This window comes from Dryobates pubescens, chromosome Z (assembly GCF_014839835.1).
Source record: "Dryobates pubescens isolate bDryPub1 chromosome Z, bDryPub1.pri, whole genome shotgun sequence".
NCBI lineage: Eukaryota > Metazoa > Chordata > Aves > Piciformes > Picidae > Dryobates > Dryobates pubescens.
This window is the reverse complement of record NC_071657.1, coordinates 108,756,027-108,770,703: the sequence shown is the minus strand read 5'-3', so window position 1 is coordinate 108,770,703 and position 14,677 is coordinate 108,756,027. Positions and strand designations below refer to the sequence as shown.

The following is a 14,677-nucleotide window of genomic DNA, read 5'->3' as shown; positions in this document are numbered from 1 at the left end:
ATTTAAATGTGTTTAGATCTCCAGTACATCATGAAATACTACATTATGAAATAGATTTTTTTTTCTGAGTAGACACAACTATGAAAAAAATTAATTTTCTTCCTGATGAGTCTATATTTGCTTGTATAATTCCCTCTTGGTTCTCTGTCATACTTTATCTCACCACCTGTTCCATGGTGATGATCGCTCAAGCCTAATGATTTGAGACTTTACAGGTAAGTCTAATGGGAGACTTAACTGAAGGTAGTAGTGGAAGGCAGGCAGAAGTTCAAAGACCTACACAGATTTTAATCTAGGGATAGAACGGCATTTTAAAATAAAATGTGTCATCTTCAGCAGGGGACAGGAATGTAATACAAGATGCTTGTAATGTACTACAGCTTTGTTGTACTGTTTTCAGACTGTTAAAGGGATTACGTGTTTTACATGGAGACCTGAACAAACCTCCAGGGTTCAATACACAATGATTAATGAAATGGAACATTCAGGAAATGCCAGGTCCTGCACCTGGGTAAGGGCAATCCCAAGTACAAATCCAGGCTGGGTGAGGAGTGGCTCAAGAGCGGTGTCAAAGAGAACAACTTGGGTGTGTGTCACCTGATGACTCACCATGAGTGTGGTGGGTTGGAAGGCAGATCCTCCCTTGCCTCCCACCAGGGCAAAAAACCAAGACTCACACAAATGGATTGCAGAAGTGATGGGAAGTTTAAATGGAAAAGCAGCGAGTGTTTTACTCACACAAGCGCAGTGACAAAGGAGATCCCAAAGCATACCCAGAAGCATCCCTGCACTCCCCTCTCCCCACCTGAGGGTACCCCCAAAACCTCCAGGGCTCTTTCTTCCCCCCCTCCACTGTTAGGCTAATCTCAGCTGGCCAGATCTGAGATTGCCCTTCCCACTTCTCCTCCCAGCATTAGGCCTAGGCAGGCCCAAGAGGTCACGAGATAACTAAACCCCTCCATTACCAGATAGGGAGCATCTCCCACAGGGCAGCGAGGGAAGAAAGAGGAAGTGTGTGACCTTGTTGGTGTTTTTCACAGGGAGCAGGATATTATGGGAATGAAATACGTAGCTTTGTGTGTCCATCCACTGGGCTGGACCCTCAGGACACCAGAGGTGTATCTTATGTGGCCACAGCAGGGGGCACCCAGCCCAAATGCCACACTGAGCTAGCAGTGGTCACTGACAGCCCAGAATGCAGCCGTGTTCTTAAAGGCTGCTTCCCAACATACTCTCCAGGTTAGCTGCTTAAATAAGCTGGCTCAGAAATGTAAAATGCATTGCCTCTTAATTAATCAAGCACTAAGACCTACTTAATTTGCTTATAAAGCATTGTTTGCACAACAAAGGCTATCAATTCCTATGAGTAATAGTAATAAATTCCTCTTTAATAGACGTTTTCTGAAGGAGGGTTGTTTGGTTTTTGGTGTTTTGGTGTTTGGGTTTTTTTATGTTTATTACAATAAAATATCACTGGACTTGTGGGAAAAAATTAGTCTGATCTCATAAGACAACCATCTAGGGAAAGAAACTTTGAGGAAAAAACATGTTGGCTTTATGTTTAAAATGTTTTCAATTACTATAAAGAGCTCACAGTGAGTAGTGTGCATTGGCAGGAATGTTTTGGAGCTTTGGCTGCCACAGGCTTTCTCACAGCTAGGTAGTGCCAATTCCTCACTGCTCCTCAAGCTTGAATTACTGACTTTTGTGCATATAAGCAGCGTAGCACTCTGTGGGTCTGGAGAACAGGCGTGAAGGAGGGGGATTATACATTGTATAAGCCAAAATGAGAATATCGTAGACATTTTCATAGGTAAATGGGCATGGTGTCCCTGAACGGATAGGAGTTGTATGTTATAATTTCAAGTATTCTGAATTCTTTCTGAACCAGTAAAAAAATCCTTCAGAAATGAACAATTAAAATATGAGTGCAACTTTTTATTTATGATGGTTACAATTTTCTTGATGTATCCCAGCTGCTTTTATGGGCAAAATGCTTTTTTATCTCATCATCACAGAAAATAACTAAAAATCAGATATTCGTGATACCTGGTTTAAAGAATTCTGGGCACTGTGTAGTCCATAGTTTGAAAGGCCAGTTAGATCATCTGTGAATGATGAAAGATAAGTTGGTCTAACATGCACCAAATTGCATCTCTTTTACTGGAGAGCTGCAGAAGAAAGATGGCATACTGTCAGATATCCATAGAGGCATACCATAGTGTTAATTATAAAGCTCCAGGTAGCACCTGGGGAACTATTTGGGGTGAGAATCTTCATTTTCTCAGAAATGGCAATTATCTTCTTCAGTTTTCAGTCTTTTAATGAGCTACAAACTTTTCAATACCCTTTTGTATCTGTATTCTTTATTGTATTTCTTTTCTGATTGGACTTTGCTACTAGATTTTATAAATGGCAGGACACTTCACAGAAATACATTAAAACACTGTAAAAAGGTATACTTTACTCATTAAACTCCTAAGTATAGCTTCTAAACAGAGCATTTTTTAGTTCATCCAAGGGTATCTAATTTTATAATTTCTGAAACCAAATTCAGTCATGGTTATGAGTTTGTCATCATGATTGGTAGTTGTACCTAAACCACATCATTACTGGAAGTATTTAATTAATGTTCTGTTTTTCCCAGTTAGCAAAGTGTTGGGATTCATTGGAGTGAAGTGAAACTGAGAGTGCAGGCCACAGGCCAGAACAAGGGGGAAGAGCCCTCTGCATGGCTGCAAGCCAGTGCATGCTTCATTGTGCACTTGACAGTCTCCTCCTGTGGCCTTGGTCAAAGACCAATTTCAATTGTGGTCCTGAGGGTAGGTTTCTAAACCCTGTGCTCTGTAATACCTTTGTTACACAGCAGCTCTTCCATTTGTTGTTGTGCACAGTGAGCAGGACGTGGTTTCCCCAGCTCCTTCTCTCTGAGCTTCTGAGTCACTGTGCAGCTGCAGTAGGGTTGGTGCTATTGTGTGACAGGCACTGGGAGCCCCTGGCATCATGCTGAGGTCCTCCACTGTAGGCTACCTGGGAATAATTTAAAATTTAGGGGTTAGGTTCATGTCAGGAAATTTTCAACATCTCAGTGGTTTTCAATATTCTGTCAAATGAGAAAATAAAGGGAAGCTGAATCTTGTAGAAATCAAGTGAGTCACTTGTCTAGCTGGGTTGAAGGAGACCACAAAATGGCGGAGTATTACTACTGCTTATAAAACCAGGTTCTCTCTGATTGCTTTCTCTTCTGTTAACTTTCTGACAATGTCACAAAGTTGCTTTTTTCACCCAAAGTAAACCAAATTATACTATTCTGTCTCTTACTTCAGTCTCTGGGAGGACATAGCCCTATTATTATTACTCATATAAATCATGCTTTATATAGTCTGTAACACAGGATCTAATTCACTGCTGTGAAATCAAGGCTGGTTTACTGACTTGTGATTACAGTTTCTTGCCAAAAATCTTATGGCCCCATACTAACACTGTGCTGGGTTGAGGCAGCCCCCCCTCTCCCCACCACGGGCAGGAATAAAACACTCAGACAAACGGATTGCGAAAGTGATGAAAGTTTAAATAGAAAGCAGTGAAATGTTACAGAAAACCCAAAGCGCAGTGACAAAGAAAGATCCCAAAGCAAACCCAGAGGCATCCCATCCCCACCTGAGGGTACACCCGAGACCCTCAGGGCTCCTTCTTCCCCCTCCCTCTGCTGGGCTAGTCTCAGCTGGCCAGGCCTGAGACTGCCCATCCCCCTATGGCCTTGGGCCTAGCCAGGCCCAAAGCCAGGAGACATCTCCCCCAGTTACCGGCTGAAGGAGGAGGAAGAAAAGAGACAGTGCTAGACCCCGCACTGGATCTTACAGTGGTGCAAAGAATCATGGTAGGAAATACACAATTTCCTGTGTCCGTCCCTCTGGGCTGGACTTCTGGACACAGGAAACGAACACACCAGGGGGCACCCAGCTCAAACTGCAACAAACACTCTCAAGATTTTGTTCCGCTTGTACTTTAAATGCATCAGGCTCAAAAGCCTGCTCAAAAGGGCAGGTACTTGTGTCCCCATCATAAGAAGGATACAGAGCTGTTAGAGAAAGTCCAGAGAAGGGCCACAAAGATGATCCAAGGGCTGAATCACCTCTGCTGTGAGGATAGGCTGTGGGAGCTGGGGTTGTTCAGCCTGAAGAAGACTCTGAGGGGACCTTAGAGCTGCCTTCCAATACCTGAAAGGGACCCTATAGGAAGGCTGGAGAGACACTTTTCATGAAGTTTTCTAGAGACAGAACAAGGGGGAATGGTTTGAAGCTGAGGGAGACTAAGTTCAGACTGGATCTTAGGAAGATGTTCTTCAATACAAGGGTGGTTGGACTCTGCAGTAGGCTTCCCAGGGAGGCTGTGGGTGCCTCCTGCCTGTGGGTGTTCAAGGCCATGTTGGATGAGGCCTTGAGCAGCTGAGTCTAGTTGAGAGGCATCCCTGCCTACAGGAGGGAAGTTGGAGCAGATGATCTCTGAGATCCCTTCCAACCTAAACATTTCTATGATTCTGCCTGGAAAGTACTTCTAGCATCAAGGTGTGCTTTTGAAAAGTATCAGGTAGAACAGCAAAATGTTTTAGGGGAGAATAGCAGAAGAATGATAATCAGAAGGATGAACTAAAAACTATTACACACACTTTTCAGGACGCTTGAGCATTTAAAAAAATTTTTTTTTTACAGCAGATTCAAACACAAGGTAATGTGTCCAAAAGATTGAAAACTGTCAGGTCAGAAACAGAATTACTTTGGAAGAAGATGTGTATTTTACATGTGTTGTCTGTGGTTCATCTCATTGCTCTTTAAAATAGGATTTGCTACTACTGCTACAATATATGGTTAGATATTAAGAAAAAATTTTTACTTTTCCCCTATGCTTGGAAACAAATGTGTTTTTTTTTCTTCTGCACCATGTACAGCTTTTATTTCTGTTACAAATACTTGCTTTTTAATCTGTATGTAAAAAAATACAAGGCTGTAGGTATCTCCTCATTTAAATATACATGTTTATGTTCCTCTATTGAAAAGGCAATTTGCTAAAAATATCAGGTGACTCCTTTTGTCTGGTGTTTAGAAGGTTTTAGTGCATTTGTTAACACATGGTGAAGTAAATGGCTGTGCTTGAAGCAAAAGACTGTAAATAAAAACTGCAGTTTGAGGGTCAGGAATTTGTCTAGGTTCCTAAACTCAACTTATGTCATAAGTTGAATGATTCAGGTTTATGTCAGTGGGCAGGCTGCAGCTGTTGTTCTTGAGCTGGCATTTTCTCAGGCTGACAGAAAGCATCTTCATCACTGGGCATGTTCTGTATTTTAGAGTGAGAAAGACAAGACCTGCAGGACCTTTACTTTCTGCAGCTGATCACAGAGGACAGCTGATTCTGGTCAGGAGCTGAGTGTCTCTCTTGCTCTGAAGTCTCCTAAGAACTAGCTGGAGTAAGGATGGGCTGGTCTGCAAGCAGAGCACATTGCTAAAAACAGCATTAGCAGTATCAAAACAGTTGACTAGTCAGGGATCCTGAAAAAACAAAGATCTGTCTGGAAGTTCTCAGACTCTGGGAAGTGGGCATACAGGTATTTTTTATGTTAGTTTTTGTTGGGGTTTTTTTGTTCTTATTGTTGGTTGGTTGGGTGTTAGGTTGTTGGGGGTTTTTTGTTGGCTTGGGGTTTGGTTTGGTTTGGTTCCCCCTGCTTTTGATTATGAAATTCTGCTGTGCTTTTTTTGCTTTAGCTATAGGTGAAATTATTCATAAGCTTTTTGTAAACCTAGTTATTGACAAAGAGCAGCAGTAATAAGATTATGAAGTTGAAATTGGCAGATGAATAGCAATAGCTGTAAGGAGAAATATATTTCAATTTATATCTATGTGTGCTGTGTGGTGACTTTCAAATAATTAGGTAGGAATGTTCCTTTTTACAGTAAAATCTTTATGCAGTGCAGGTCAATAAGACTTTTGGCAGAGGGTTCAGTAGCAAATACCATGTTTTAAGTTTGTATGAAGCAACAATTTAGGCATCTATCTCCTTGCAGTTTTTCATCTGAGTAATATACGCCAGACCTCAGTGCAGTAATCTTTTTCTCTGTTTTTTCTTATGTCAGAATTTGAGAGAAAGAAGAAATGTAGTTAGTTATAGACTTTCTTCCATCATTACAAATGTGATCCATACTCTAAGTTAAAAGAAATGAAAGAAACTATACTGAACAATGTTTATTAATCATGTTGCATAGGAATTATAAGTATACTTTTAATAGTGGAACTTGATGCACTAGTTGTTTTTTTCCTATCGTTAGTAAAAGTGGCAAATGCAGGGGTTTAAACTCAGGAATATTTTTCTGACATTCAAAGTGTTGTGCTGAGATGTATCAGCTATGACTTTTTTCACTGATGGAAATTAAAATATGTACCCTCATTTGCTAGAGGATCTTTTTCAGATGGAAGTGTCGTTAGAAATAAGTAGCACAAGATTATATCATATGTATGATCATTAAGTACAGCTGCATTTTATTCTGGTTGTACTTGGATTGAAAATACCAAACATTACAGAGACCAAGATTTTTTTATTTAATAAGCAGATGGGGAATTGGTATGAGGTCATGGGTACCATATTAGCAACCCCATGTATCAATATAGTGTGGGAACTGACCTGTTAGAGAGTAGTGAAGGGGAAAAGGCCTGGGGGTCTGAGTGGATAGAAGGATGACCATGAGCCAGCAATGTGCTCTTGTGGTCAAGAAGGCCAATGCCATTCTGGGGTGCATTAGAAGGGGTGTGGTTAGCAGGTCAAGAGAGGTTCTCCTCACCCCTCTACTCTGCCTTGGTGAGGCCACATCGGGAATATTGTGTTCTGTTCTGGGCCCCTCAGTTTAAGAAGGACCTCTGGGAACTGCTTGAAAGAGTCCAGTGCAGAGTCACAAAGGTGATTAAGAGAGTAGAACATCTTCCTTATGAGGAGAGATTGAGGGAGCTGGGGCTCTTTAGTTTGGAGAGAAGGAGACTAAGGGGTGACCTCATTAATGTTTATAAATATGTAAAGGGTGAGTGCCAAGAAGATGGAGTCAGGCTCTTCTCTATGATGCCTAATGACACAACAAGGGGCAATGGATGGAAGCTGAGGCATAGGAAGTTCCATGGAAAAGTGAGGAAGAATTTTTTCACTGTGAGGGTGACAGAACACTGAAACAGGCTGCCCAGGGAGTTTGTGGAGTCTCTCTCTCTGGAGATATTCAAAACCCACCTGGATGAGTTCTTGTGTGATCTGGTAGAGGTGATCCTGCTCTGGCAGTGAGGTTGGACTAGATGATCTTTTGAGGTCCCTTCCAACCTCTAACATTCTGTGATATTACCTAATAATGCATTATTTAGATAGCTATGTGAGTAATTATGTAATAACAATATGGTCCAGTTTGGTGCAGAAGAAAATTGCCATTTTCTGTCTATAATCCTGTGTGTATTCTCTGAACTGTGCAGATGCAGCCGTTTAGTTGTTATGAGCCGGTTTTTACTTTTGCAGCTATTAATCCGAATACTATTATAGCAACTGCATGCCTTAACCAGATAACTCTTTGTGCTTCTGTCATCCATTGTGGCAGGGACATGAAGGAAAATGAGTTACTGAGACATTAGGAGTGATTCATTGCTTCTGTCAAATCAGTATATTTTTAAACAATATTTTCATTTGTCTTTTCCTCGACAGGAGGCATTGTTGATAAGGACCTTCGTCACTACCTCAATTTACGGTTCCAGAAAGGTTCAGTGGACCATGAGCTCCAGCAGATCATAAGAGACAATCTCTACCTCCGCACTGTGCCATGTGAGTAATGCTGAGATGAACCAATCTCTTTTCTTAATGGCAAATGCTGTCTGAATTAATGCTATTGAGGCCATTTGCAAGGCATGAAGTGGTAGACTGTAGATGTAGCAGGCTTCCTGTATACAGATTTGTGGCTTGGTTCATGTCTTCTGTTATTGCTGAGATACTGAACTGTGTAGTGGTGAATTAATTTCTGAATATGCATGGTGTTTTTAGTGTTGTAGTACTCCTAAACAGTGGTTCTACAATAGTATTTTTTTTCTTCTGCAGTTTTAGAAAGCAAAAATATACAGAAAAAAGCAGGTTGTTAAGGTTGTTAAGTGGATGTTCAACAGAGTTTGATCTGCCGCATATTGAGGCATATTGTATATAGCATCGTTGTATACATATTGTATATTACACCATAATAACAGGGGCTTTAGAATGCAATAGGGCAACAGAGGAAACATGAAATAGGAAATTTTGTTGTTTAGGTGCAGCAGGCATGGCAATGAAAGTTTGCATTTTCTTTCATGTGTGTTCTTCTGCCATCACATCATTCAGTGGTATCTGTATCTGAAATATTCTGAAGCTGCTACAATTTCTGTAGCTGTTGACATTTTTCACCTGTTTGTGCAGCAGACATGAAGTTAATCAGAGCAGCGCAAGCCTTACCTTGCCTGTCTGGGCCATGCCTTTCAGAATGGAAGAACTGATTGGCTGACAGACAGTGTGTCATTTAAAATGGACTGATGTTCTTCTCATAAAATAATTGTGTAGTAGACAAAAAACAGGCTTTCTGGTTTGGGTGAAAAAAAAGGGGCGAACCTTTGAATTTGCAGACTTGACGTTGGGATGATGGGCAGAGGAAGGTATGCTGAGTTAGTGACTGCTATTTATATGCTAATGAGTGGATGCTCTTTGAAAGATGCGGTTGTTCAGAATGCTTCTGTAGGTTTTTTCTTTCATTACACTAAAGAATGGAGCTTTCAAAAGCTCTGCCAAGGAATGCTCAAGCATTTCTCTTTCCTTTTGGAAGATGAAGAAAAATAACTTCTTAATTTTGGGAATTCCTTCATCCCTGGTTAGAAAGGAATATGGAAAAGAAACATTTTGAAATTATTACCTGTAAATCAAAGCTGTTCCATTTATGTGAGATTTGTGCTAAGTTTCTCTGAAGGTGCTGAGAAACATGATGGCTGAAGTGCAAATGCACACCCTGTCTGGAAGAATCATTGGTATACTCCTATAGGACATACTTGATAACGATGGAGATCCAGATTAAAAAGAAGGAAAACAATATTGCAGTGACAGGACACATGTAACAGATGCTGTCTCTTGACAGTATGGACATGATGAGCACCTTGGGGATTTGTTTTGGGTATAATTAAGGAAATAATAAAACGTTTTAATTTTCCAAGTGAAATACAGTGCTGCAAGTGGGGTCTCACCAGAGTTGAGGAGGGGAAACATTCTCAACTGCCTTTTTTTCATAAAACTTAACTAATTTTTAAAACATGAACTTACTTTTCAAGGGTGCTGGTATCCAGAGTGTTCTGATTTGGGCGGTCTTGAAGTGTTTTGAGGCTTTGTATGTAGACTAAGAGTGGTTGTTTTCCATCCAGACACTGTACTTTACAACTGTGAGGGAGAGTTCTTTAGTATGCAGCAGTAATATTTAACTGACTATAGCACTAACACAGGTTCACTTGACAAGTACAGACTAACTATGTACTTATTACAAATCTTACAGTGGATGCTTACACTGCAAAAGCAGCACTCCATTTAGTCAAATTCTTGTACAGAAAGAAGAGAAAGATAGCTGCAGGCACCACAGCCATTGCTCCCAGTGACAAGGTTGCAACATAAAGAGAGAAAAAAAAATGCTGAAAAACAGGTGGCAACCTTTTCCCCTTTAAAAATACACCAGCAATCTTTCCTCAGTTATAGAGGTATAACTGCCAGTGAAACCAGGAGGACTTTTATAAAAGTCCTTGACATTGAGGATTTTTTCTGTTCTTTTCTTTTTGTTCAGACTGGCAGCACTGCCCTAGCAGTGCAGTGGACATGACCACTGCTTTCTCAGCCCTCCAAGTCAAACTAAGATATCTTTCACTTAGGTTAAATGAGTGACTATTCTCTGTAAAACTAGAAAGCAGAAAACTAAATTGACACCTCTTTTAAATCAGGACAAGCCAAATGTTGTTTGAACAGGTAAGCCAGTATTTACTGGATAAAAATTGGAATTGTACATTATACAAGTGTGCATTCTTATGTACACCAAAGGATGGAAAGGCCAGAAATGCACATCATGAAGGTAACAGCTCAGTTCTGCCTTCAGAGACTGTGGCCCTATGGATGGGATGAACTGGTTGAGTTTGTGACCCTCGGATTTCTCTATTTCTATTAATTCAGTGCCACTTTCTACCAAATTAGAAATGACTGAGCAACCCTAAAAGTCAAATGATGCTTTCTCTAAGTGGTTCCAGTTCTCAGTGCCATGTTAAATTGATTTTCACTGCATTGTCAACAGGAATTACATGCATGTATCCCAAGGCAGAACGTGCGATTGTATTTGCAGCAGTAGAGATGCAGCCTTCAGCTAGCTCTGTCCCCAGAGCTGTGTGACAGCAGTAATGAAACTGATACATAAACAAGAACATGAGAAAGTTCTGTTAATTTGAAGCTGAGATAGAAAAGCAATAAAGCTGCCAACACACAAGGTCACAAAACTGAAACTTTGAAAAAAGATGCAGTGTTGCAAATAGTGTCAAAGAAAATATGGACTCTTGAGAAGGAAGACTGGGCAGTGATCTTTTGTCCGGGCACAGGTCTTGATTCAGTGCAAGCACGAGGACGCAGCTTCAAGCTGTTGGGAGTCCAAAAGTAATACAGATAAGAAATATGCTGAGCTTCTCAGAGGAATACACTGCTCCTGGGGAGGAAAAGATGTTCACAGGCCTCCAACTTCAGAAGACCTGACTGCAGTTTGTCTCACTAATTTTCTTCTCATTTTTCTGTTGTATGTGTTGCTGGCATAGTTTTTGTACCCTAAATTTATTCCTGAAGTTATTTAGGAGCACTAACCATGGAGGCTGTCCTACAGTGCAGAAGAATAAGGAGTGGTAGTTGTTGAACACAAGTAAGCAGTATCTAATGCTCAGACCAAGTCCAGGGATCTGGAGAAAGCACCCACAGTACCAGATGTGTTTTGTGGCCTACAGGCAGCAAACAAATGAATCATTCTGCACTTTGTGCTTGTTAGTGTTGTCGGCAGACTATGGTTGCTGTGAGGGTAAGAAGCTTTCCAGTCTTCACTAATGCAAGAAGAGAGACCTCTAACTTTTGTCTTCACAGGAGTAAAGCTTTAGGGAGAGTACGTGACAAGTAAGCAGTTTTGGTGGTGACAGTCGTGGTCAGATCTGTCTCTGATACATCTTTCCAAGCAATTGCAGATTCCTTTTCTTTAAGAGCTGGCAAAACGGTGGAGCTTTTGTTGAAAATGCTTCCTTCCCAGACAGGGGATATGAAATTGTAGTGGAAGACATTGTGATTAAAAATCACTGTTAAAAAGTCAAGCAATGACAAGCTGATTCACTGAAGTAAAAAATCACCTATTAATTTAAAGACAGTCTGTTGGCATTTCCTGGGATATAACCTCAGACTGATAGTAGCTCAGGTAAATTACTTCATTCCACTGCCCTAATTTACACCAGTGGAGAATGCAGCCCAGACCTGCATCCTCCAGTGGCCATGTGGCAGAACAGATAATGTGAAATAATTAGGGGGAGAAGATAGGTGTAAGGAAATTTCATTCCTAATGTTTACATTCAGAAAAATCCTGACAGAATGGAAAGGGCTGGGGGTATGGCTCAGGCTCATCACATTGAACAATGCATTGCTACAATGAATAAAAGTCTTGGAGGGAGGTTGTTTTAATTAAGACATTTGTCAACAACATAGGTAAAAGGGTCAGTTTGTGACTGTGCTGTATGCTAGATGTGAGTGACCACAGGCAAGAAATGCAATTATTGTGTGCTGTAGTTCCCCACGTATGAAATAGTGATAATCATAAAATCATAATAATTCCTCCTTTTGCTTAGTTTGCTCGTTGGCATTAAGATTGCTCTGTGTTAGGTGAATATATGCAATGCAATGAATTGTAGACATGAAACCTATGAACGCTTAGTATCTTTCCTTTCTGCTGTGATTTCTTGTCTTTCTGTCTCTTCTTTAAATAATTAGATTCTTGGGTTATTTTGAGTAACTTTAAAAGTCTCCTTTTCAAACATGATTTTATTCTGGTTTCATATATTTCAGTCTGTGTATAAATAACTTACATTCTGCAGTATTCTCTGTGTACTGCTTACTACCACAATCTTAGATACTCTATAGTGCTGCTGTTTATTGTCTAGGCCTCTTCCCAGAAGAAAAGGTGTTTGTAGTGATTTATTTATTTAAATTTTGGTGTTTTTTTCTCCTAGACTTGCCTTTGTTTGTCAGGTATTGCAAAGGTCAGTGCCATTAGCTTCTTCTTTTTTGATTGGTTGGTTTGGGGTTATTTTTTGTTTTGCTGGGGGCCCAGGGGGCAGGGTTGTTGGTTTTTTTGTTGTTGTTGCTGTTGGTTTGATTTGGTTTCTGGTGGTGTTTTGCCAGACACTGAAGGTGTCCCTGTCCATGGTGGGGAGGTTGGAGTAGATGATCTCTAAGGTACCTTCCAACCGTAGCCATTCTATGACTCTATGAATTCAATAAGATGTGTTTCTACTTGAAGCAGAAATTGCTTCAGGGTGGTGAGGATACTCAGCCTTGAAGGAGTTAATGCCACATTTTCAGCCCTGGGAAAAATCTCCAGCTTCAAAAATTTTTGGCAGAGAGGTGTATTACATTAGGAGACCACAGTCATTCATTATCTTCTTGATGAGTACCAATCAGAAGAAACAATCTCTGGATGTGTATCTACTCTTATGGTGAGGCTTGCCTCTCCTGCCCTTTCTCTCTAGGCTTGGAGCTGATAGGTGTTACTACAGAACAGTGGTTTGCATTAATCCTTTTGTATCAATCACTATAAGAAGGGAGTAACAATGTTGAATAAATATTGAAGGCAATTCCGATTACATACTCAGGATTTAATCTGATGTTTGTTAACTGAAAGGTGAGGAAAGAGTGACAAAAGTCAAGGGAGCATTAAATATGCATTGGATCAGGGTACATCCCACACAGAAGCTCAGTATGGGTAGTTCTGCTGCTCTGAATAAGGATGAGATATATTTGACTAATCTATATTTGGCCTTTCAGATTTCACTTGTGAAATACTTTTTTCCTCTTCTAAAAAGTGTGTAGCCCAGAGCATTTGATGGGGAATGTGTGAAAAAGGCTTGCCAGTGGTTTTGTGTATTTTCCTTATCCTTTTCTTCAGTGTCAAAAGTATCTTTCAAGAGTGGAAATTCAGTGTGCAGCTTTGTTCTTAAAATAAATAAATTAGAAAGTCCAGTCAGTTAGATCTGCCAGTTTGACGTCACATGGAACTATTCTTAGGATAAAATAACCTGTGCTTAGAACATTGTGCTGCCAAGAACTGTCCACATCAATGAAAATAACAGCACCTGATTCTAATGACTACTTTATTGTTGCAGACAAGTGTTAGTTATTGCTTATATTTGACTTTGATGGCTCAGACTAGAACAATGCAGAGCTCTAGGGAAATGTTCTTGGGTTTAGGTAGCTAATGAAGCACGGGAGCTCACCTCCAAGGTGTACTGAAAGCAGAATCGTTGGCAAGAGTATTTAGCCTTTTTTGTATCTCAAGCAAAATTAAACCAGATGAGGTCATTGCATGAGATGTGAGCCCCACTGCGCTATGTGCAGCACAGGCAGACGCATGGACCAGAGCATGAGGATAGGCTGAGGGAGCTGGGGTTGTTCAGCCCAGAGAAGAGAAGGCTCCAGGGGGTTCCATAGAGCTGCTTTCCAGTAACCAAAGAGATCCTACAGGAACGCTGCAGAGGAATTTTTTTGTAAGGGTGTCTAGCAACAGGACAAAGGGGAATGGTTTGAGGCTGAGGGAGAGTAAGGTTAGACTGGATCTTAGAAAGGAGTTCTTCAGTACGAGGGTGGTGAGACTCAGAAACAGGTTGCCCAGGGAGGCTGTAGATGCCCCTGCCTGGGGGTGTTCAAGGCCAGGCTGGATGAGGTATTGAGTAGGTGAGTCTAGTTGAGAGGAGTCCCTGCCCATGGTGGGGAAGTTCGAGCAGTTGATCTCTAAGGTGTCTTCCAACCTAAACCACTCTGTGAAAATGAGGAGGTCACTCCTTCAAATAACTGACAGCCTAAATAGAAGAGACAAAGAAGAGTTGGCAAATAAAGCCATAGCACAGACGGTGCCTGAGCTGACTTGCATGAGGTGTAGAGGTGGTTAAGTTGGTGCTCGTGGACCTGGCTTTCTTTCCCACTGCTATATATAATATTCCTAATTACCTCCTGTGTCCAGTGTTCTGCTTCTGTGAGGAGGCTGGGAATGTCTGGTTATAAAGAGATTGGCTGATGCATCTTGGTATTGACTTCCATGTGATTTTGGCTTTTTCTGTTTCGGAGCAGGATGGAAAAGGTTACAGTCAGCACTCTGCTGCCTCTCAATCAGTGGGCACAAAGTATTGCTCAGGTTTAGTGTGTTTGGGCAGCAAGCGCTCTGTTGACATCAGTAGGAAGCAGTGGATGAATAGAAAATTATTTACAATTTTATCTTTATTAAGATCTAGGATAAACAGATGCTCAAACAATGTCTACAAACATCAGTGTTGGTAGAAAATACTGTACTGGTTGGTAGCCATGAGAGGGAAAACATGTAATTTCTGTCAG

General features: G+C 40.9%; 1 protein-coding gene across 8 annotated transcripts in view; it reads left to right on the top strand.

The window, feature by feature from the left end:
• The window catches only part of MAGI2 (membrane associated guanylate kinase, WW and PDZ domain containing 2), a 675,431-nt gene that overhangs the window by 168,908 nt on the left and 491,846 nt on the right, over positions 1 to 14,677 (top strand). For all 8 annotated transcript variants that reach the window (XM_054178160.1, XM_054178157.1, XM_054178158.1 and 5 more), the window contains exon 2: positions 7,724 to 7,840. In XM_054178160.1, coding sequence (XP_054034135.1) covers positions 7,724 to 7,840 — 117 coding nt within the window. The remainder of the gene's footprint in view (positions 1 to 7,723; positions 7,841 to 14,677) is intronic.